At 40.8% G+C, this 24,442-nt stretch overlaps 1 protein-coding gene across 6 annotated transcripts in view; it reads right to left on the bottom strand.

Annotated features, from left to right (window-relative positions):
- Positions 1-24,442, bottom strand: part of tanc1b (tetratricopeptide repeat, ankyrin repeat and coiled-coil containing 1b) — a 137,625-nt gene that overhangs the window by 30,959 nt on the left and 82,224 nt on the right. For all 6 annotated transcript variants that reach the window (XM_078174484.1, XM_033617695.2, XM_033617694.2 and 3 more), the window contains 5 exons: positions 15,520-15,642; positions 12,296-12,577; positions 11,325-11,479; positions 4,609-4,840; positions 3,287-3,453 (listed from right to left, as the gene is read on the bottom strand). In XM_078174484.1, the coding sequence (XP_078030610.1) occupies positions 3,287-3,453; positions 4,609-4,840; positions 11,325-11,479; positions 12,296-12,577; positions 15,520-15,642 (959 nt within the window). The remainder of the gene's footprint in view (positions 1-3,286; positions 3,454-4,608; positions 4,841-11,324; positions 11,480-12,295; positions 12,578-15,519; positions 15,643-24,442) is intronic.

The following is a 24,442-nucleotide window of genomic DNA, read 5'->3' as shown; positions in this document are numbered from 1 at the left end:
TATTTTGGGACATGAATAATTGGTTGACTTTAAGTGATTAAAGATACTGTATTTGAGCCAGGGAAGCCAGACTGCTGAGGCGCACAGGGGGAGCATCATTTTTCCCCCTTCCATTTAAAAAAAACAACAACTCGGGTTCAGTCGGGCTCGGACCCAGTGATGTACGTGATGGTGTCGGGCCGGGCCGGTTTTGGGCTTCAAGTCCCTCGGGTCATTTCGGTTTCGGGTTAAATTTTTGGGCCCGCTGAGAACTCTACTCAGTATTTCCCAAACAGGCAGCCATTTCGGACAGGAAACAGAGCTTAAAGTAAAACTCATCTATGCTCTCTTCAAAGCCAGACTCCACTGACGAAAACAGCAATTTTACCTTACTCAACACAGGAGCTGCTGGTCTGCCTCTGTCTTGATCAGTGGTTTGTTTGTGTTACTGTGTGACTTCGGTGTTTAAAAGGGGTTAGTTCTGATTCACCAAAGTCACAAAATAACACAAACAAACCCACTGATCAAGGTAGTGGTAGACCAGCAGCTCCCATATTAAGCGAGGTAAAATTACTGTTTTTAGCAATGGAGTCTGGCTTTAAAGAAACATAGATAAGTTTCACTTTTTGTTCAGGTGCCTGTCTGAAAGACCTGTCTGTTTGTGAAGAACTGAGCTGATGACGAGATAGATGAGACTTGGATTATACTGCACGAGCTGTGCGAGAGTTTGTAAACCAATGTTTTGACACAGTTTTGCTGCTGTTGACACTCAGTCGCCTATGACTGCATTTCATAAAGAATTTGCATTTTTGGATTCTTTGTTTACTGGAGGCAAGCGAGAAATACAAAAATTTTCTTCACAATTTTAATGTAACACGGGGTGAGTAATTGATATACAAACTCTTTTCGGGGGTGAAGTATTCCTTTAATGAGAAAATGTACCAATTAAATCTTAATACCCGAATAACAATGAGTCTTTTTCTAGTTCTCGTTGCTGCAGTATAAACTGTATTCGTTATTACCACAACAGACAAACAGAAGAATTATGGCTTGTGTGTGCTAACTATCAGAGGACTGTCTTTGAGCATTAGGGGAGCAAACACGCTGAGCTATCAGGCCAAAGCAGACAGTTGTTACTGTTGGAAATGTGGCTTAAAGAAAAACAGGACTGGGAAAGTGAGTATTAAGAGGCAGGGGATGGATGGGATGTTGGGGGGGGGGGGAGGGGGGGGGGGGGGGACAACAGGAACACTTCTAACAAAGGTCTGTGCCAGAGCTCACATTTCAATCTATGTCCTGTGGGTTGGAGAAATCAATGCACCTTAATCCTCCAATCCTCTACCTGTCTGAGGCTAAAGAAACATTGCCTCAGTGAGATAACACTTCTCCCTTCCTCATCATGACAAGGTACAGCAAATACACGCACACACACAAACACATGTATCCACTCATGCACAGAGCCACTGAAATGCACTGATTATAATCCACGAAGTGAGCGAAGTGCCAGCAACACCTCACAGATAAGCCAGATATTAGTCTGGCAAGCAAAAGCCAATATCCCGAACCCTTCCTCCTTGGTGACATCCTATTTGTTTGCTCAAAGTGCAAAACAAAACTGTGACACTTCCACTCACGACAACTGAGTAGTATTTCTTTATGGATTCCATTGAAGGCAGAGCATTACGTAGCCTTTCCAAAGCCACATGAATGATTCATCCCTTTTTATCTATGACTTGTGACATGTGAAACTGACTAGCGAGTTAAGAGGTTGTGACACAAAAGTCCCTTCAATTTAAAAAACTGCTTCACTGTGTCAATCAGGGCCCACCTACATTCACTTTCACTGCAATGTTTTAAGCAAATTGCACTGTGTGCAGTCAACCGGGACATCGGAAAAAATCTTTCCACACCATAAACGGATCCTGACAGATTAATAGAGGTGAATACGTAAGAGCTGAATACAAAAAGTCAGCGTTACAATGGATTGATTTAGCACATCCAGAGAACCTTGACATGAACCGCATATTAATTCTGACTCAAAGGATAAAAACAAATGGGCAGAGCTTGGTTTGTAGTGCACTGCATACTGATGGACACTACCTCGGCCTGGCCACTGCCTGAGCATTAATAACTTGAGCTCCTGATGTCAGCTATCACATTATTATCCCAGGCTCAGTGCTTCATCCCAGCAAAGAAAATCAGCCATCGTGGGTCTCATCAGGCATGTCGAAGCCTCAGCCATCACCAGTGTGAGTTCAACACAGGCCCAGCACTTCTCTGAAACTGGTTGACCCAGTGTCATTTTCCTGCCGAGCTAGTCGACTCAAAGTGACTGACTGCTCCTTCCCCTGTCATGCAGTCTTGATTCCTGGGTCACTGATACTTCAGTTCCTTCTTGAATGTTCCTGGATATGCCTGACAAGAATGACTCTGTATATAGCAGAGTATGACAAAGAGGAGCAGCTCAGGAAAACCTTTCAACTTTCACACTTGTCAAAGTCTACAGAGTTTGATGGCAGTCAGTGAGAGTATCACGAGGTGACGACAGATTGGACTTGAGCTTTGGTATATTCTACGATCGTACTGTGGGAATTTTTAAAGTAGCTAACCTTCTGTAGTAAGCTGATTATAACTCTCCCTTAAAAGTCCCCCATGATACAGAAGTTAGATCATCTTTAGCCTCTGTACTGTGACGCAGAGTTACAAGAGGGCGGGCTACAAGTTCCGAGTGATTTGGAGCCACAGTGGAGTGTTGGCTCTCCACACACCTCTCTCAGTGTTACATCAGAAGGAGGAAGATGGAGAGATGAATACATTAGACCTCTGCCAGTGTTTTGGAAATAAAAACAAACTTTTTGCTCACTAATACACATCTCTATCAGTCTCTTTCCATATTGCTGTTAGCTACTGCAACCCATAAACGATTAAGTGCAGTTTTGTCCGCTGTAGCTAGCTAGTCCCTGAAAGTCTCATTTGATTATATCAACTTTTGTAAACGCCCCTGAGGGCAGGATGAGTCATCAAACATTTGAAACTGTATTACCTGTTTTTACAGAGGGAGATTTTGATGTAAAACAGTCTGATAAAATTTTTCATACATATATTTGGCATGGAATGATATAAATGAGCAGTTAACACAGGGACGTGATTAAAACTGGTTCATTTTCATTTCATGGGGACTTTAACAAAAGCAGGCTCATTTGAAAATTTTAATGAGTCTGAATGATGACGATTTATTCCATTATATTGCAAGAAAATATATTTTGACAACACATTTTCTTTTTAAATTAAATGAGCTCTTCTTTACCAGTAAATTGACCCGGACCGTCACCACCAGTTTAAGCCAGGGCGGAAACTTGGCAATGATCTTCGTGATGAAGGAGGCAATGGTGTCTCCGTAGTCAGGCTTGTGGAACTCAGCTTCGTTCAGCCCGTCTATCAAGATGATGTGGTCCTCCTCCGGAATCCTGCGCTCTGGAAACACACACAGTGACCAATACAGTAAGATGATGTGCAGTGAGGCAGACGTGGGACCAAGTCACTGTTTTGCAAGTCATAAGTAAGTCTAAAGTTTTTGCACTTAAGTCCCGAGTCGAGTCCCAAATCAAATCAAAACTTGGAGGTTGGAGTCCTAAACAAGTCACAATGCGCTTTTCAACAAATGTAATGCCATTAAAACAACAGTTATAATATGATATTAGGTAAGCATCAGCTTGCAAATTATGTTAAAGCCCAAGTCAAGTTCAAAGTCGTCTGTGATTTTGTCAAGTCTGAAGTCAATCAAATTAGTGAACCAAGTCTGACTCGAGTCCACTCGAGACTTTTACTTAGATTCATCAACTACACAGCCACTGCTCCCACTTCACTCCCTATTGAAATGTCAGGTTGTATTTGCTCTGTAAAGATGGCAGTTAATACTTTCGGTGGCAGCTGGCTGAATTACTCTGAAACTTTCCCTGATTCTTTTGTATGATCATACGCATTTAACATTCCTATAATGTTTGTGAGCTGAAGTGTCGATTTAAATCAGTACTTCTGTTACATTACATTACATTTATTTGCTATTTTTTTCAACTTACATTTTAGACTATTAAAGGACACATGATAAAATTACCATGTTCATTCACAATATGTAACATGGACAAAACTGTATTGTATACTTGTATACTCCAAATGTTAATTATATGATCATAGGCAGCCCGCGGACATGGAGAGGTAGAGCTACCAAAAAGGAGGAATGAGAGCCCACAGACCTGTTGTTTTTGTTTTTGGTCTGAATAGATAATCTGATCTAATAATGTTTCTGTAAAATCTAGCAGAGGTTTCAGATGGCCTACAAAGCAACTGACACTATAACTTAGTGCTGGTTGTCTGTTAGAAACCTTTATGATGAGTACAGTTTATTCCTATCATCCAACAAAATTTAATTAATTACATTAAAACAATTAGGATGCCTTTTAACACTGTGCTGTGCCATCTATAGTATGTTTTTTTCAACGATACATTTCCTGGAGTACTGTGGAGTAACATGCAGTGGTTCAAGAATTAAACAGCAAATGAGTAAATTGAGTCACAACAGAGGAAGCCTACAAACATGATATATTGAAATATGACACCATGGTGTTTTACCTTTACGAAGGTTGGCTAGTGGCTCAAGGACCCCCCTCCGGAAGGCGGCCATGGGGTCCTGGACACAGGAGCGCAGACTGAGCATGCTCTGGAGGTGAGGCTCTCTCAGCAACAGCTCCCGGTACGCACTGAGCTGGTGCGCTCTGCACAGCAGGGCAGCGATACTATGTACAAACTCCGGTACCAGGCAAGTGTACGTGTTATCCGCCTGGCAGTAGTGATATGCCACCACCTGGAACACAAAGAGAAAAGAGTAGAGGCAGGGTTATTTCAGACTTCAGCAGAATTAAAAACATGTCAGAGTAATAAATAAAGAGCGTAAATTAGTTTGGGCTTCAGCTGTGAAAAATATGCAAAGCTGGGAACGTTTAATAACTTCAAGGCATTTGCAAGAGCCCACTGCTGTGTTTGGGTTTTTTGTTTGTTTTTTTGACAATATATTTATTAGTTTTTTTTTTAAACTTTCACAACAAGTAGAAGATGGATTCACATGAAATCCACAGGAAAGATAAAAACAAAGTACAAAAGACTAAACAAAAAACAAAACAAAACCAAAAACACAGAGCACCGACTCAGAATCAAACATGCAACAGCAGAGGTTACAATTACAATGTGCAACAAGTAAAATCAAGAAAATTCCTGCAGCACGATGGCAGAGACACCAGAATCTATATAGTTCATGTAGGGGTCTCATATTTTATAGAACTGGTCTATTTTTAAATGTAATATCAATATAAGGTATTCTAATGAAACTAAATCAACCAGCACTGTCTGACAGCCTTCAACAGTTAGTACTTTGTCATTAATCCACTGCAACAAAATGTTCTGCCTCAAAGCATTAGTACAATCTCTTATTGTATTCTGATGCTACATGGCTGCTTGGGAGGCGCAGGATGAGGAGTACCAGGTCTATTTCCAATTCCAAACAATTTTTTTTTCTATTTCAAAAAGGACATTGGACCAGTACATTTGCAGCTTACAGCATGACCAGAGACATTAAGTTAAAGTACCAATTTCTGTCTTGAATTTAAGGCACATGGGTGAAGGAGGAGGGCTTGCATGATGTCTACTGTTGGGGGATATATGCATTCTGTGTATAATGTTAACTGTAATGCTCTGATACAATTGCGGACTAAACTTGATTTTGCATGTTTCAAGATATCATCCCACTCTTCATCATCAATTGTGACAGACAGCTCCCTTTCCAATGTGTCCCAAAGCTCCTGTATAGTAACAGGGGGTGCAACATTCAGAGCCTCAAAGAACAGGTTGACATCTTTCCAGCTGTTGGAAAAAAACATTTCTACCACCTGCCTTGTTGACTAAAAACCAAATTTTATGGATATAGTCTTAAAGCAGATGCCCTCTTGTATTCATAGCCTCTATAAAGCCACATAGTGTGTCTTCAACAAAGTTAAGAACATGACTTTAGAAGCAATTTTGGAGTAAGTGGGCAAAGGCTGACCACCTCAGATAAACTCTATAAAAAGGAGGCAGTGGATTCCAGGTGGAGCTCTAAAAGAAGGATCTTCTGTTTCTGAACAGGTTGCTGCAGTGTTCAAAGGAGGTCTGATTTAGAAGGAAAAAGGAGGGACGGGATGGGGAAGAAGGAAAGAGAGATGCCCTGGGGATGTATGACTGTGTTCTAATTACAGTCCAACCTGGAGGAGCTGACACACTTCCAAGGGCAACAGGAGGAGGAGCAGGTGACCTGTTCCTCAGCTGCTGCTGCCTATTGCTCCATCAACAATGATGACCAGCTTCTGGAAAAATCACTGACTAAAGTCTAATTTCTTCCAAGCCATACCGTAGTGACATCTCAAAGTGTATTTATATTTCCTACATTTGTAATGGGGGAAATATAAACCACATGAGCTAATAAATCCACTTTAAGCACTCTGGCTGCAATATGTTGACAGTGATTTAGAGGCCTGAAATAAGACTAGGTAGGGAACAATGAAACAAACTTTCTACACTCAGCCAGAGCCCGATGACGATGGTGCTCAAAGAAGGGACTATGACTCAAAGAAGTAATTACAATTAAAATGGAACAAAACCCTGCAGCTGGAGCTTTGTCTGTGGCACATTTCACCGCTACCTATCACCACAAAATCAACTAGGCGTCTCCAGATGTGTGCTCTTTACAAAGTGGCAAAATAATGTGTGCCTGTATAAAGCTAATGTACCCTGTCAGAAAAGTAAGTAACACAGATAGTTTTTAGCCAAATTTAAATGCACAAGCAAAGGACGAAAGCAATTATAAGTTTCGAAAAGCAGCTTAGTTTGCTGCTGCCCAGGCTGGAGTTGTACGCCGCCGCCAGGGCAATGCCATGATGTTGCTCTTGGGGGCCGACTACAGCACCCCTCAACGAGCTAATGACCCTGAGGCAGAGGTGGAAACCTGTATGAGAGACAATCCCCTCCCTCATTGGATCCTAATCATCTTAACTGGTTGAAAGATTCTGCAAACTTTCTGTTGCTGCCATTACACAAAATTGCCTGTTCAACATCTGCCCTGCCAGCACGAGCTAACACAGCAGCAGCAACAAACACCCGACACCAGGCCCTTTAAACGGTCCCAACAAACTCACACTGACACAGTAACAGCTTGATTATGCTGTTTAACTAAACCAGTTAGGTAACATTAACTGTGTGTGTGCAGGGCAGGCGAACTCAGTGTCCCCAGAGCTCACAACCCACAGCAATAGTGTCATGATAAACTGAGAGTGAAGAGGAAGAGAGAGAAAGAGAGAGGGGTAGCGAGCAGGTCAAGGATGCACTGAGCTATGCAATTCGCCATGCTCAGCTCTACAATAAAATAAGATCAACCCATTTTAAATAGTAGAACCTGAATTTAATGTGTTACCCACAAGGAGCAGGGCTGTGATGTGCTGGTTTACTTTAAAAGAATATTTCAGAGAAAACTTAAGACTGTGGGGCATACAGTAGATTGACAGAGTAAATTAAGGTTACCTGCTGTTTGTATGAATTTCATAACTTTGGATGAGTGCCTGACAAAGAGACTGCAGTGATAGTTAGTGTAGAAGTCATGTAGACCACTGCCTCATCAATGAGCAGTAAGTATCTCAGCAAATGATGACGCAACATTCTGCAGTGCACCTGCAGTACTTCATGTACTGGCACATCAATGAATATACGGTTTAGAAACAATGCCTAAAACGTGCCTCTGTCATAGGAGTAAGACATAAAACTAGCGATAAACCATAAAATGTAATGGCCTCAGTGCCCCTGTTATGAGACCATTTTCAAATCAATGATTAAAAAGAACTGACAGAATTTGACAGAAGCTGCTCAGTGTTGCATCAGTATTCACACATCACAGGAACAGAGCCCCTGGGAGAGCGCCTGTTGGAAACACTTTACACAATAATTGGCTTGAGGGATATTGCCTGGGTTTCATAGACATTTAGATGAGCCTCAGTGGCATGAAGTCAGCTGTCTGGTGCATGAACTTTAGTGTTCCCAGTGGCAGAGGCAAACTGTACAGTTGTTATCTCATGCCCCATTTCACTACTAAGGAGACATCTATGACAGGCCAAGAGTGTTAAACCCTGATGGTGTTACAGGGACACCAGAATATAATCAGTAACATTAAAAATGAGGACAAAGCGACAAAGAGTCCCATTAGAAAGCTGTGTCACACATCAAACGAGCTAACAACCTGCCATCACAAAGGTATTCAAATGAAGTGAATGCCACTGTGAATCAAAAATATTCTCTAAAACACAGAGGTCCCCCATCTTCCTTGTTAAAACTCTCAGCAGGCAAAACAATGCTGAAGTTATTAAATTCCTCTGAGAGTTTCAGTCAACTTTAAGTATTTTCAAAATGAACTGAACATACAGGCGTTGCATGGTAAGCAGCCGTAGTGCTGATTTATAAACAGCACATTTGATATGTGTGCAAGTAAAGCTTTATTTATACAGCACTTCTTAAAAACCCACAGTTACTAAGTGCCTTACACACACGGAAATATGAATGAATAAATAAAGTAAAAATAAATCCCAATATAAAACACAGCACATTCAGAGACAGACCAAACTAAAATGAACCAAAACATAAGACAAGGATGGAGATCTGCAGAGAGGCTTCACTATAAAGATTGGTTTTTAGAGGCCGTGTAAAACAGTTCCAAGACTCAGCAAATCTGATAGGTTGGGGGAGATTAGTTGGGGGCAAGACAGCAAAGGCACAATCACCTACATAATCACCTTTTGTTTTGCAGTTGGAGCGGGGGATGGATGAAAGGCTGAGATTTGAAGTTCGTAGTGGCTGAGAAGTAGAATGAGGAATGTGGAGGTGAGAAATTTAACTGGGGGCAAGGTCATGCAGTGCCTTACATGTAGTCAACAGGATGTTGTAGTTTATTTTGAAAAAGCCAATGGAGGGATGCAAGAACAGGGGTAATGTGGGAGCGACTTTTCATTATACTCAATAGCCTGGTAGCTACATTTTAAATGAACTGTAAATGATTTACAGTAGTCTGACTTAGGCATGTGTAGGGGGAATTTAAATAACCTAGGTGTGAGTAAATTCAAGTGTGAGTTAGTTTAAGATCCAAAAAAGACAAGATACATCTGATTTTGTGATATTTCTTAGATGAAGAAAATGGTCAGAAGTCACATACTGGTTAAAGATGATATCAAGATTCTTAGCGTTAGATTAGGTATTTAGATTATATTTAATAGGGTGTATTCAGTGGTCACTAAAGCTGCAGGAATAAGGACCAAAGGAGAAGTTTCTGCCACTGAAATTATTTCAGAATGCTAAAAACAAAAAATGTCAGATTTACTGATGTGAAACGGACTGACAAAAAGCAGACCACCATGACATTTTTACCAGCAGCATCACAAGATGTGTCTTATGATTATAAAACTCACAGACAGCCACAGCAGCAATTCCACAAACCGTGCTGAAACGCATTAAGTAGAGAACATTTCAGACAGGTACAGTGAGGACTTGTCTGCCCACCGAACAATTTTGAACATAATCGGAGAAAGCAGAAATATGGTCCAACTCCTGTTTGTCTTTGCTGCCAACTCTGTCACAGATAAGTGGTCTACAGTAATGTCGGCAGCGCTGCTGACTAAAATGCAGAGATGTTTAAACTGTTCACTGGCTACTAACAAACTGAAAACTATGCTCTATGGTAAAAACAAATTCTAGTTCAACTACTTTACAATGATGCTTGGATTTAAGCGCCAATTAATCAGTCAGTGAGAATGTGTGTGTGTGTGGGGGGGACATAAGCACATGCAACGAGTAGCACCTGCCGCAGCAGTAAGCAAACACGCTGTGTGCAGTCATCTTGACTTGACCAGCGGACTTCACTGCAAGCCATGTGGCTGTAGAAACAGGCGACGCGCCTCACGTTCTAAAACCAGCCACTGGTGATTTGACCAGCGGAGATGCCGGTGACACCATCCGCCAGCTTGAGTCAAGGTCAGACGGCCAGATTACGCTGCTGCAACTTTTCTCTGCAACAGTTTCGTCTCGTCACCAATCTTTGGTCTGATCCGGGCTTTAAGGCACCGACAATGAACTGCACCGCCACAGGTGTGCGTCTGGTTAGGCCTTAGTTAGATGTCATTTTCGATGTCTCTCTCTCCACATTTACAGTCATCTCTTGAGTGCTGGCTGTCCAATAAAAGCTTAAAATGACCTGAAAAGTTCAACACATTATTTTCTGTGCACAGGAAAGTAATCAAAAGCTATGGACCTTATGTACCATTTTTGATGTCTACCTTTAAAGACAGTGAAAGCTACAGCAGCTAAGATGTAACCTCTAAAAGATGTAGACAAATAAGACAGCTGAACTGAAGTAAATGTCAACCTGCATTATAAGAAAAAGTTTGCTATTTAGGACTAAAAATCTGACTATTCTGGTGAGTGTGTTCCCATGGCAGCACAGAGAGAGACCCTGTGGTAATACTCCCCCTACACAATGCAAATGCCTTCCATCTGTGAGCTAAAGGGCACACTAAAGACCTAAACTTAAGTTTTCTATCTTCCCACTTCCTCAGTCATACTGCAGTAGTGAGATGCTGCGGACATTAATATTGAACCAGCTTCTAACGGCCAAGTCTTTAACTAAGCTCACTGCATCTCAAATTCAACAACCCTGTTATATATATAAGGTCTCTGAGGGACCAACGGTGGCACCATCTATCATAATCTCCACGAATTACTGAAGACCATCCATATTTCATAGGCTGAATATCAAACAAATAAACATGAACAACCATAAATCATAAACAAACACGTATAAACATAAATCAACTGAGCTGAGCCCCTATCAGGTTTCTACAGTGCATCTCATACATACTAAAAGCACTCTGCACACCATGAACATCTTTGTAATAAGGCAGAGTATGAATGGCATGAACAAACAATAGGAACTGCAAGAAAGGTAGACAATACTGTCCAAAACAGGAGACACAGTATTACAATTAATGTACACTATAGACAGCAGGTACCTGTGTATTTGTTTCAGTAATGATTGATACATTATCGTAACAACACTTTGCTCGCAAGTGACAACTGTTATTATACCATTTTTAAATGAAGGAGACTGACATAATGATGCAGTCATTTTTGGGAATGAATCATCATCTGTAGGGTAAGTAATCTTTTTTCTCTACACTGTGATTTCTCCTGAAGGCACAGGTGAGGTGCAGTATTGGCTAAAGTTGTACCTTTGCAGCCAGGCGTTTGACAGCCTCCTCCCTACGCCGCTGCATCTCGGGGGTCCCAGGGCAGCTGTTGGTCCTCAGCGTGTTGGTAGCGCTGGAAGGTGGAGTGGGCTGTGGAGGCTGGCTGAGAGGAAGTTCTGTGCTTGATCCTCCACCACCTGGAACACAGAGATGTGCAATTATGTAGACAAAAATAAATACAAATGAAATATCTATAAATTAAGCATCCAATCAGTTTAATATTTTGTGTGCATATTAATGTATGTATGCTCAAGGACTTCTCCTGGTTGCGGTCATTCATAATTGTTGAAAAACCTGTTTTATTAATTGTTATACACCCTCACTGACTGCCGACTCCTTACTCCTCATTACTTGCTGGTAGGGGCCACAAGTCATCAAAAAAAATCACGTAGCAAATTCACAAAGCAAATGGCATTTTCAGACAATATCTCAGACAAAAAAAAAACAAAAAAACAAACAAAGCTGTCTGCTGCAGGCCACATTTTGACCTTCATCGCTCAAAAAGTGACATCCATAGAAAAGTATGGTGTTATGATCCACTTAAGTAAGGTAGGATACAAGATGATAAAATAAGAACCAATAAAAAGATGTTTTCGTCATCTTTGCTGCCATCTTGACTGTAAGGAATATGGGGGGGGGGGGGGCATGTGCATTGTCTAGAGTGGCTGCGCTCAGTTCTGGTGGCCACTTAGCAGAGATCTGCACTCTACCGAGTACACTTTTCTAGTTTGATTTGATCATTTCTAGATGATTTGGTGCAGTAGCAAAATTGGTTTAATGTTGTCAAGGCTTATTTTGTGAAATCAGTGTTAAGAGTAGTTGCAGAGATTTGAGTTAAATATCCTCACTTCACTTCCACACTCTGTAAGCTCACTGAAAATACAGTTACACAAACTGAAAACTTGCAGCTAATGCAGTGCTCACATCCAAAGGCAAACAATAAACCTTCTTACTTTTTGGTGAGGCACTGGGACTATTGGAGGCGATCTGGCGCATTCGGCCTCCGTGGCAGCTCAGTGCTACTAGCCGCGAGATAATGGCCGTCTTCCCATAACCAACACTGCCCACCACTACAGCGCCATGGTTCTCTGTGGACTCGCTGGCCTTCAGGACATCTTCCAGCTGCTGAAAGAGCCAATCTCGGCCCACGAACACAGAGTCTGTGGTGATGCTGGGTACCTCAAATAGCAAGGGCTTGAGCATGATGTCCACGGGTTTGTAGGGAGCAAAACGAGCTGAGGAAAAGTGAAAGAAAATTAGTATTAGAATTAGAACTAGAGTTGTGTAATTACTTCTCAAACAAATGCAAAAATATTCGGTGTCACAGATACTGCTTTATAGACAAAGGTATGAAACACGCTTCAGTTTGCTTCTCGAATGAGTCACACATTCTGTCAATAATACTACAAAGTCTCAATGCTGGGGCTCATCAGCAGCCTCTGAGTGATGTGCTAATAACATGCAATCATGCAATGACAACACCGGACCTAAAGTTTTGAAAACTGGAAACTTAAAACTAATTCTGGTCTCTAGTTCAGCCTCAGTTTGTCCCAAAATTAATTAATCTTCCATCCTTTACACAAACCTGCGTACACTGCCACACATATGCCAACTGTGTACCAGTTTTTAAGGAATCTTCTAGATAGTTTTGTTCCTCCAGAATGTGCCACATAATGAAAAACCTACATGGTAGTCCTAAAACTGAGTCTTTTGTTCTTTGTCTGTTTTAGCTTGGATGAATGTTAATTTCAGTGGAATCTCAACATAAGTGGACTTGAAAAAGGACTCTCTATCTGGTCCACTTCAGCACTAATTAGATCTCAGAACACTTGTTCACTCAGGAACCCTCTAAAAGTTCTGATCCTCTCTACTAATACCAGTATCACTCCTACTAATACTACTTCTCAGACCACTGCTAATGCTGCTTTTACATCTATTACTCATACTACTCGATAGTTAATCTTGCTGCTGTTATTTCTGGTTCAAAAACAATATTTTAGCCTGCTTTCACACTGGCCAAATTACTACCCCTTTTAAAAAAGAACCGTCTCTTTAGTCTGAGCATTTATCTTAACAATGCCTTACTGTTTTAACAAGGGCTTAATTTTAGTCTTACAGATTTCAACAAAAACACTCAGATTCTTTAAAAGAAGCTGATTTGTTGGCTTTTCTGTTCTTAATGAAAAAATCTTGGATGCCAGTTTCTTCATTTTTTTTTTCATACTGAAAAAAACTTGAATTACAAAGTAAAGTCTTCTTGGAACTGAGAAAAACAATTTGAATTCTTTGCTGGAAAGATGTTTGGCAGGACTCCTGAGTACACACCATTTAAAGTTAATGGGACAAAGAATGCAATGCCACCAGCATATTCTTTACAGAATGACTGCATATTCTTCAGTGTAATGATTACCAGCATATTTCACATATTAGATGATGCATAACAGATAAATGTGAAGTTTAATTAACTTATCTGAACATTCTGTTGGTCGATTGCTGGCAAACTTTTGACCTGACCTGTTTACTCCGATGGTGTCTCTTGCCCACACTAACCATATCTGATTTCTTCCCTCACTTCCTCCCTCTGGCAATAACGAAAAACTAAATACAAGAATACATACAGTATTGAACAAAAATTCAGTCTGAGGAGACGTGCTGTTTCTTCAGCAGGGATATAAAAATTAATCCACTGACACGATGCGTCTGTATCAACCTCATGTTTAAGGATGTGTGGAAAAAGAAAGAGGACGTTTTCAAAACTGAGTTAAATAGTTTGAGTATCTAATGATGTCATATTAAATTATTCATGTTCTCATCAAATATTCACTTTGTGGGATTTCTCTCAGCGAGACGAGGTCTATCACATATAACCAAGATAAAGGCTGGTGAACCAAGGACATGGTTTTAACTGTGGAGCTACATGTGTGCAGGGAAGACACTTTTTGATAATATAGCATTAATAACAACATACTTCAAGTATTTGGACAGTTTTGTGTCTCTAGACTTTAACAGAGGTCTTGAAATTAAATGATGACTATGAGGTTAAAGTGCTGACTTTAACCTTTAATTTGAGGGTGTTTACATCCATCTCGGATGATCTGTGCATGAATTGTAGCACTTTATATACATACCTCTTAATAGTGTAAAAAGCTACAATTCCTACCCTCTTTCCAACACGACCTTATATGGATGTGAACACACCAAACACCATCAAAGCTGAAACACAGCACTTGATCCTCACAGCAACTGTCACTGTTTCATTTGAAATGTAGTGTACTGGAGCAGAGCCAAAACAATGCAAAACACCAACACTAACTTTTACACTACAATTGACAAATACACAACATAAATGTATACGTTCAGCACTTTTGGACCCAAGGAACGTTTACTTGGTTCAAGGAACCTTGTTCAAAGCCCCTCTTTTTGTTGTGTCAGGACCACGAGAACAAGGAACATTTATCCTTTTTAGAATGCAGTTTTTGAGGGGCTTTTCTAAAGCGCCTGTTCCACCAAAATTAGTGCGTGTACGTGAGTTTTTTAACATGGGGAAACCCTCTAAAAATAGGCTATAGACTCATTTCCCATTGCCAGTAGACAAGAGCTGGGTATATGGCTCTGCAGCAGATGAGTATGCCTTTCTGGTTGTTTTTCCTGGTGTGTCACGTCTGACGACAGGGACGCGCCAAGACACAGGTCAGTAAACAATAGAAAGCAACATAGATGCCAGTGACAGTTACGGTGGTTACTTCTTTTTATTTATCTCCTTTTTATTCAGTCTCTCTCACTTAGTGCCAAGTTTGGAATGATGTTTGAGCACTGCATGGGTGGAGAAAGACTGTATTTCCTGGTGGCATGTCATTGCATCTTCTCTGTAAAAGGGCTAGATGAGTGATTTTGACTAGCTAAAACAAAAGTGACGTTGCTATACAAACCACCGCTGGCTTGCAGCACACCACCTCAGCGTTGCTATTAGCAATGCAAATGCAAACAGAAAAAAAAAAAACCTTGAAGGTATGTAGTTCTTGAGGACGCTTGCCAGCAGGCAGTTCCTTTCAGGAAGTCTCTAGAACGGTTTGGTCTGAAAAAGCCTATTGTCACTATCTCAAAATAAAAAGATTGGCTAGTAAATTCATTTGCTTGCAACATTTGTATCTACAGCAGTAATGCATCGTGCAGTCACCTTTAGAGTCCTGGGGTGGCCTTCCTCCTGTATTATGCCAGGGAAGGCGAATGGATGTCCGCAGGGGGGTGTTGCGCTGTTCATCAAGAAAGCTCAAGTCTTCCAGCTTTGTGGAACTGGTTGCTGTAGACAGAGACAGAAAGAAAGAGAGAGTGAAGCAGACTTTTTGATGCATCTTGAGTGCATTTGTCATATTGACTATAAAGAGTAAGACAGAAACACACATGAGAAAGACGCTCCGGCACGTTTGGCATCTGTGAGAGAAGATGAGCAAAGAAGAGGCGAGCCGGTGCGCTCTGACATTTGCAGTTTGCTTGCGGCGTTGTATGCAGGTACAAGTATACTGTTGCAGAAAGAATAACAGTATCCTTAAGTCAAGAGAGCAATGCTCCCTTTTTCTTTGATTTGAGCTGACAGCTACACACAATATAGCAGTGAGAGGTCTGTCCCCACAAACACCCCCGCTGGGGAGTACAAAGAGGACAGATTACTTTCACCTTTCTTAAAAATACAGAGGGAATTACAAATTGGGGAAAGCTATAGAAATGTTCCACTTTACAAGTTCACTGCTATACTGCTTAGAAATGATTCATTACTGTCAGTCTCCTTGTAGACATCTCACTGTAACTTGAGCACCACAAAAGAGCAAAAAAAAATTACTATTACTTAATTTTAATTATTAAATTATAATTACTTGATGCAATAGAAAATACTATCCAAATAACTGTTAATGTTATACTCGTAGTATTCTACTATAGGCTTATCTTTCAACAGCTTAAAACATAATGGACACAGAAGAAATGTGAATGTTTGAAGGAACGCTTTATCTAAATGTTGTTGGATTTTTCCTCAATTCCTCATCTTTTAGTATCAGTCTCAAAGCAGGAGATGTTTTCAACCGCCAAGTGGAGGAGGTCCCCTGCTGAAACAAAACTCTGCATATGAACTACTTGATGAGCCAGTGATTACAACGCAATTCAACTTCCTGCTTGGAGTATGAGACATGGTCTGTAAACATAATAAAGATGTGCATAGTGCATCAAGGTCTCTCTTCCAATTGCTGTTCACTGTTCAACAATGCTATCACCATGGTGATCTGTGCTCTCTTGGCCCTGTTTAAGAGCAGAATCAAAGCCTCTACTTTCTACTCCATCAGCCTCAGCTGGGAGAGACTGTCACAAACACTCAACTCTTCTTTTCACTCCCTCTCTCCCCTCACTTGGTCGCTAACTTACTCTCTGGAATGTCCCACTAATTAAGACCCGTCTGCTGACAACTGTGTAACTGAGGAAGCTGCCATCAATACAACGCTGACAGGAATAAAAGAAGGCCCTCGTGGTTACTTTCACTGCAGAGGAAGGTACTTAAACCATTAACTATGATGGACAAAGCTGAACTTATACCAAAGCAAAGATATCAAGAAAGGCAAACACAAAATCCGAAGTCAGTGAGCGCAGAGTAATACGGTGCAAGTACTTAAGCAAACGTGATCCTAAAGCTAAACTGAACAGCTACTTACATCCACCAGCAGAGCCAAGGAAGACAGTGGGGATACTCAAAGGCCTCCCCTTGTCCCCAGTGTGGAAGACACTTGGGCTGGCATACAGGCAAGTAGGCAGGGTGCAGACCCTCACCTAAATCTCTGAAGAGTGCTCTCAGTGGATGAGCTCACCAGAGGCACAAAAGCGATTCCTCTGCCCCAGTGCTCCCATGCAGGCACACTGGCAGCATTCAGCTGCTGAGCAGAGGGCTTGGCTGCCGCCTCTCTAGCGCTCAGCCAGTCACAGCATCCACAGCATTAGGGCACTTGCTAAATGAATGCAACGCTTTCCAGGAGAGTGTCATGCCTACACGCATACACCTCTGTCCATGTGCTGCATGCATCTGCACACACACACACGAAAACAAATTGGCAAGCAAGCAGCAAAGTGTAAAAGAGTAGTGAATTAGAGGAAGAATAAATGGAAAACCACAAGATTTAGTCTCCGGTGGCTGATTACAGTTTGTAATGGGCAGCTACTGTAGTATTAATCAAAGATCCTGGCTGGAGTGGGGTGAGGGATAAGAGAAAGGCATGCAAAAAAAAAAAGAAAAAAGAGGTAGAAAAAGCACTAGAATTATAAATACGTACATGAAAGAGAATGGCACAGATACTGTGGGGGGGGGGGGGGGACAGCAGGGGAGATGTGTGAACAGAGGAAAAGAGAGAGGGGATGGACAGAAAATCAACTATGCAGCAAATCATGACACGTGGACAAAAAGACGAGGTCTGTTTTTCCCCCTTCTCCCTATGATTTTAGTGGAAAACACAAAAGCCACACAGAACCTCATTCTGCACCAGGCTCATCTTATTGCCCAAGGGTCCAATAAGGTAAGACTGGAGGTAATACTCGGTTTGACTTGCTTAAGTAGTTTTAATGCACACACTCCTTCATTCCTGTCTGTGATAATGCATCCTGCACCATAGCCATTTTTTTCCTTTTTGTTAAGTCATATCTCCTGTTATCCACAATTCTTTCAAGGCCAAGAATTCCCACAGGAAGCCTTCATATCCCTCAAATCCCCCTCTTCAATTCTTTTTTCTACCCTCAGTCTCCAGATTCCTTCCTATTCTTGCACGTCTCTGCTCATTGATAAAACGTACATATGATACCTTGAAGTCTGTGCTTGCAGTGACTTTGAAGCTGTACAAATGTGTCAGACTGTATTCTGATGAAAATTCTTTTCTCCTCAAGCAGGTCTGCCCTTTGAAACCTTCAGTTCAGCGTTTCCCATGACAGAACAGAGAAGAGGGCTGAGCTTCTCCGCTCCAACCGCTGCCCCCCCTTCTCGCCCCGACTTGACTCCACTTTCCTCTTAACCAATGGATACAATCAGTATTCCCATCAGCATGCCCATCTTTTTGCCTTTTCAAGTTGCAAGAGTTCATTGTAACCACTGTGAGACATTGTATGAGTAAGAGTGAAAGACAGTTTTCAGAGTGAGGCTGGAAGTTCTGCAAATTCTCTCTAAAATGGAAGGCAGAAAGAGGCTGCTATGACACAGTTGGAATACTGATGCCCACTGTAATAAGTGTGGGGGCGACAGGGACAAATTATTACTGTGATAAACATCTCAGCGTCATCTTGATATCAATTAGTCGTAATATTTACCTAAGTATCTGAAAATCACACAGTAAACAGACACAAGTGTTGTGTCAGAGATGGGAACTATGATCCTGGAAATCTTGCTAAAAGAAATTTGTTACAATAACAAGATAGAGAGAGAAGACCGGTTTAAATAATAATAATACTCAAGTGCCATCCACCTGTCTTTATTAGTGATAACTGTGTTTGAGAAGGTGATGGTGAATTGTCTGTACTCAACACTTCAACATCACCTCCTGCTCCAGTCCTTCTCTGACCTGTTAAGTCAGTATTGCTTTAGCTTAAGATGACTAAGTGCAAAGTGGAATTTTAAGTGGCCTGCACGCAAATTTGGTTTGTTACCATGGGAACTTTGAAATTCCTCTAGCTGCAATGGTCCACTTTCGTGAAAAATTAATATGTAAAAGAAGTTCACCATGTTTTTGTGTATCAAATTTCTAGTGCTGTGCTTTGATTATGAAACACTGTTTTCCCACTGCAGCATGTACTGGAGTCTCTCTTGCCCTAAGACAAGCTTGCCTACATCGCTGGGTTTGGCAGACGCTGCCCCCACTGTTGGCCCAAAACCAACTCTAACCTCAACCTGAACAAACCTTTTGAATTGTAAATCTTGTTTGGAGTGGTGCACAGCATGAGTATAAACTACCTGAGTGATTCAACTCAGCGTAAGGAAGACTCTACTGAAGAAAACATTGGTGCTTTAAACCTGCTAACATTTGGTTTAAAACACCAATGTGCTCCTTAGCACAGTTTTCTTTGCTCATTTATAAACAGTGCTCAAATCTGTGCTCAAACCGTGCGTACGAACGTTTACTGTATGCATTTATCTGGGATTCAGCAACATTTTCATACCTGAATTTGTTGAAACTCCACGGACAAATTCAGAACTAGCTCAGACCATGCGTATGCACAAATTATGAAGGCCTGGCAGTATTAGAAAATATAAACACATCTTCTGACTAAACACAAAGCATATAATCATATCTATTAAAAAAAAGGCTTCAAGAGACAATATTTGTTCATTTAGTAATGCATGCACTTATTTGACACCCTTTCATCCTCATCAGTTATTGTCATAATTAAAATATCTGACTATAAAACCCAATGTCCCAGACCCAGCTTACAATGGTGTACATGAGAATATCCATATTGAAATGTAATGGTTTTGGTTTTCATTTTGTATTGAATCTGCCGGTAATGATGTGTACGCTCATCAATTTTTAGTGCCATGAAATTATTATTACCATCATTAACATGCATCCTGGGTAGCCTAAAAGATTCTGATCTACCTCTAAGCAGGTGTTAAGATGGCACATCTAGCTTTGGTGGAAGAGAGTGCAGCTGGTGACTTCAGGAGAGAGCGCATCAGAGACAGACATGTCTGGACATGTTTGAAGCAGAGTGATGAACAGCTTATCAGCTGTTTCCCACTGCCAGACATTCAAAGACGCTAAGTGACGGGCTGACACTGGTGTGTCAGGGCCTTATAAGTGCATAGCAACAACTTAAAGATACACTTCTAGGCGACCCATTTTCCTTATATAGAGAAATGGGGGTGTGGCAGAGTGCTGATTGCAAATAGCAGGCAGGAGCCTGTCAATTTAGAATGATTCTGATTCACCATAGTGACTTAGTGGGTAAAGATACATAACAGAACAGCTAGAGCAGTCTCAGAATTTCATACATCGCTTTACTGTAATGAAGCCTTCAGATCAAGAAAAGATAACACGATATTACGACATCCAAAATCAAGACAAAATCTAGTCTCATAATGCGATACTGACATTTTGCCCAGCTCTAAAACAAACTATGAAATAATAATGATAAATTAAAAAGTTGATCGGATGATCCTGCTGCATATAAAGTTAGGAGGCCACCAAAGTTATTACAATTCACCCTGAGGCAAACATATGGATTTCTGTACAAACTTTCATGGTATTCCATCAAATAGTTCTTGAGATATGTCAGTGTGCACCAAAGTGGTGAACCAGCCAACCAACCTACTGACAGACACAGTCAGGCTGCTAGATTTGCTAAAAAGCATATACATCATAAACATCCTTATACACATCCTTGAGTCTGGACAGTGTATGAAATAACTATAAACTGAATTTATATAAATTGGAGCAGGATATAGAGGACATACCTCCCCGCAAAAACTCCAGAACCCATAGCTACGAAGAAAAGAGACCTTGGACATTAAGATATTCATGCTATCACAACAGTTGCATGGTTCCTTAACACATATTACATAATTCTCAACAGTGGGGTGCTGTCAGTCAAAAATAGCCAGATGGCTCTGTGGTGGCAGAGGGTAGTTAGCTAGCACATTGTCCCTTTGAGATTAGGCATTTGGCAAGTTCTGATCTGTCAATGGATTGCCACTGAGCAGAATTTTAAATGGCTCCTCAAAACTGAAGCAAATTGATCTCTGCAAAGGTTTTTATTTTGCTCCTGCTGTGACACACAGAGGCACCAACAATTCTCTGAGCGTGGACATTTTAAAGGATGCCACTGTGACCTTTTGAGAGAGCCAGACGATATGAATGGGCTATCTGTTTCCTTTCTGCTTTCTTTTCAATCTCTAACTGAACAGATCAATCTTTACATAAAGCTGGAGGCGGAGGAGAATTCTATGGCTACCTGAAGACATCACAAAACATCGACAAGAACAGGTTGAAACGATCCAAAAATTACAGGAGACAATCTTGTCTCAAAAAACCACAAGAGAAGACATGAGCTTACATTATATTAGATAAAACAGTTAAATGCCTTCCTGCTCCGGTGCTACAAAGAGACTACAGCATATTGAATTTAAAAAGTCATAACCTTCATGCTGCAGTACTGACAGACATGAGTTTTTAATTTGAGAAAAAATTACTGTCTGACCTGTGCAAACATCATTGAGTCACAGATTGTGCTCACATGGACCAGGTGGAGATGACTTCAGTCCATCTAATAAAACACAGATGTGAGCTCTACTCAAACCTTACCTTGTCAATGTTGAAAGGAACAACATATCCTAAAAGTTGCTTGTCAGTAGTCCAGAGATTGAAGTCAAGACACAGTCTAACAAAGGATCTTGGATCCATTATCACAGAGCATGAGTTTTTCCAGAGGAGCAGAGGACTTTGGAGTAGAAACAAATGAGTATGTACCGTACCTCAACATGGCTCAGACCACAAAGCTCTGTTGAATAGCAAAACACCACAGATGCACTGTAGCACCATTCCTGAGCCACAGTGACCCTAACTCAGTCCGAGAAACCTGACCACAAGCAGCTCAAGCTAAGATTTCAAAACCATGGAATTTCAGTGGCCACAACTAATATGGCCCTTTGACTCTGTAATCGTTTTTAAAAAGCTTAGCAAGAATGACTCAAAAATAGAATTCTTATTACCTAAGTATATTAAAGGGTGAAGGTGGCAAAGAGTGCAAGATGCATGAAATGAAATGTTGTCAACCATTTTACAAACTGTTTTTAAATGCACAAACTTTGATGGGTGCTGCAAAATCTGACATTTGAAAGCTTCAGTGTGGACTAAAGGTTGGTGTTGTTAATGTGTCGAGCACTTAAAGAAAAGACCTTACAGGTGAAATCCAGCATGACATCAATTACAAGACTCATTTGTATTTTCTAAAATGCTGGATTGCAAGTAATGATAACGACACCGGAGCCATAGAACACACTACCTGACTGCTCAGACTGAAATATGAGGTGAACACTGATCACACTAAAATCATTAAACACCTTAAAAATTGTCCCGCACAAAATGCAGGAGATATTTTTTCATACAAAAAGACAGAGATAACCAAGTTACAAAAATATATTCAGCCTTTACTTCTGTTTAAACATACTGTCTTCCAGGAATATGATGATATAAGACTTAATCTCTGATTGCAATAAAAAACAGAAGTTGATTGTGGTGAGTTTCCATCATCAGGGTTAAGTGACACTACAAAAACAGGCTGCATATGCACCAACCTCAAAAACACAAAAGATCTTGATCAAGTATCTGCATACTTCATATTGAAAGATATGATGCCATTTTAGATGGCTGAAAAGCCTGAAGACGATCACTAAAATAACATGTGTGTCCTTCTGTCATGCAATAAAAATATCTGTTTCTTATCTAAATGTAAGGTAAAGTGATTCTGGTAAGTTTTAGTGCCCTTTTTTTAGTTGTATGCATATTTTGATAATTATCGGGATAATGGTGTTAATCACAATTACTTTTGGCCAGGATATCATGACATGAAATCGTCATACCATCCCATGCCTGCTCTTCTCTCTGTAACAGTTAGACAGTCATGCTGAGGCACATTGTTCACTTAACTTGACTTGCATTATTGCACATTTATTTAATGGTTAAACAATTTAGATTGGTACTTACTGAATTTGTACACATTTAATAAAACTGCACCATATTGGAAAGCAATTAGAATTAGAATCAAATAGTCTTGGATCAAATTTTACTGAATTAGATACTGTATATCAAACTGAATCATAGTTAAAACAGCCATTTATATTCCTGGCAAAAAAAAGTCATTTGTTAGATTAGAGCTGTATCAGCCGACATTTAATACTGGACTGTAGAGAGAAGACTGTGTTGTTGAGGTTAAATGAATAAGGATTGTTTTCTGCAAGGATATGAGAATGTTTTTGTCCCTTATAGGTTTTCTGAAAACACAGAGAAGCCCAGAAAATATAGCCAACCACATTTCTCTGGCCTTCTATGTATCCCACACAGTTCTTACATGTGGTGAGCTATTAGTTTCAAAACAGGGTATATTTTGACATTAAATGATGATAAATGTCTGTGGTGGCTGTTGGGGTTGCCATTGTGACAGCTTTTTAAGGCTGCCTTATGAGAATTGGCAAAAAAAGTATTTTCTATGGAGAATGGTGGCTAACACAGTTCCTTAGACTAACAACTAATGATACAATTACAGACTGCTCCTAAAGAGACATCTGAATTCAGCTCTGTTGGCGGTGACAGGTGGTGCAAGCCAACATTTGTGCAACTTGCCACAACACATGCAGGCTCCACACAGTGCTGCTTGAGTTCCCACAGCAGCCCGGGGACACGCTAGCCACAAGTATGAGTGTGTGTATTCACCAAGGCAGTGCAAATGACATTTCTCGGTAATATGCGGACATTCCTTCGACATACATAGTTAGCATTCTAGGGGCACAGCTATGAACCTGCTGATTGCATGAGACAGATTGTGAAATCCACTTTGCCTCTTAGAAATTTGGCCTTTGTGCTGTAGCTCACAGCAACTACATGTTTTCTGTTGACTGGCTGTTAACTCGATATTCCATTGCTTAGTCAATCGATACAGACATAAAAACACAGATACAGATGCAATATATTGATCCATCCATCCATCCATCCATCCCTCCTACATAATGGTTCATCACAGCCACACACTCCAGCTCTTCCTGGATGATCCTGAGGTGTTTCTAGACCATGTGGGATACAAAATCCCTCCAGCATGCTCTGAGTCCATTTCAGAGTCTCCACATACTTGAATGCCTCAAGGACGCCTCCAGAGATGCCCAAACAACTTTAACTGCCTCTTTTTAGCTTCAAGGGACAGCTACTCAGACTTCCTTTCACATGTCCCAAACACCTCATATTGTGCCTACGGGTGCATCCAGACACCCAGCAGAAAAATAAAAAAGTATTTTGGTTGGTTGTATCTGAGATCTCACTTTTTCGGTTACAACTATGCTCATGACCATAGGTGTCACTTGGAGTGTAGATAACTGT

The sequence above is a fragment of the Epinephelus lanceolatus genome, chromosome 14 (assembly GCF_041903045.1).
Source record: "Epinephelus lanceolatus isolate andai-2023 chromosome 14, ASM4190304v1, whole genome shotgun sequence".
Classification (NCBI taxonomy): domain Eukaryota; kingdom Metazoa; phylum Chordata; class Actinopteri; order Perciformes; family Serranidae; genus Epinephelus; species Epinephelus lanceolatus.
The sequence above is the reverse complement of the archived record's forward strand: the minus strand, read 5'-3'. Positions and strand labels throughout refer to the sequence as shown.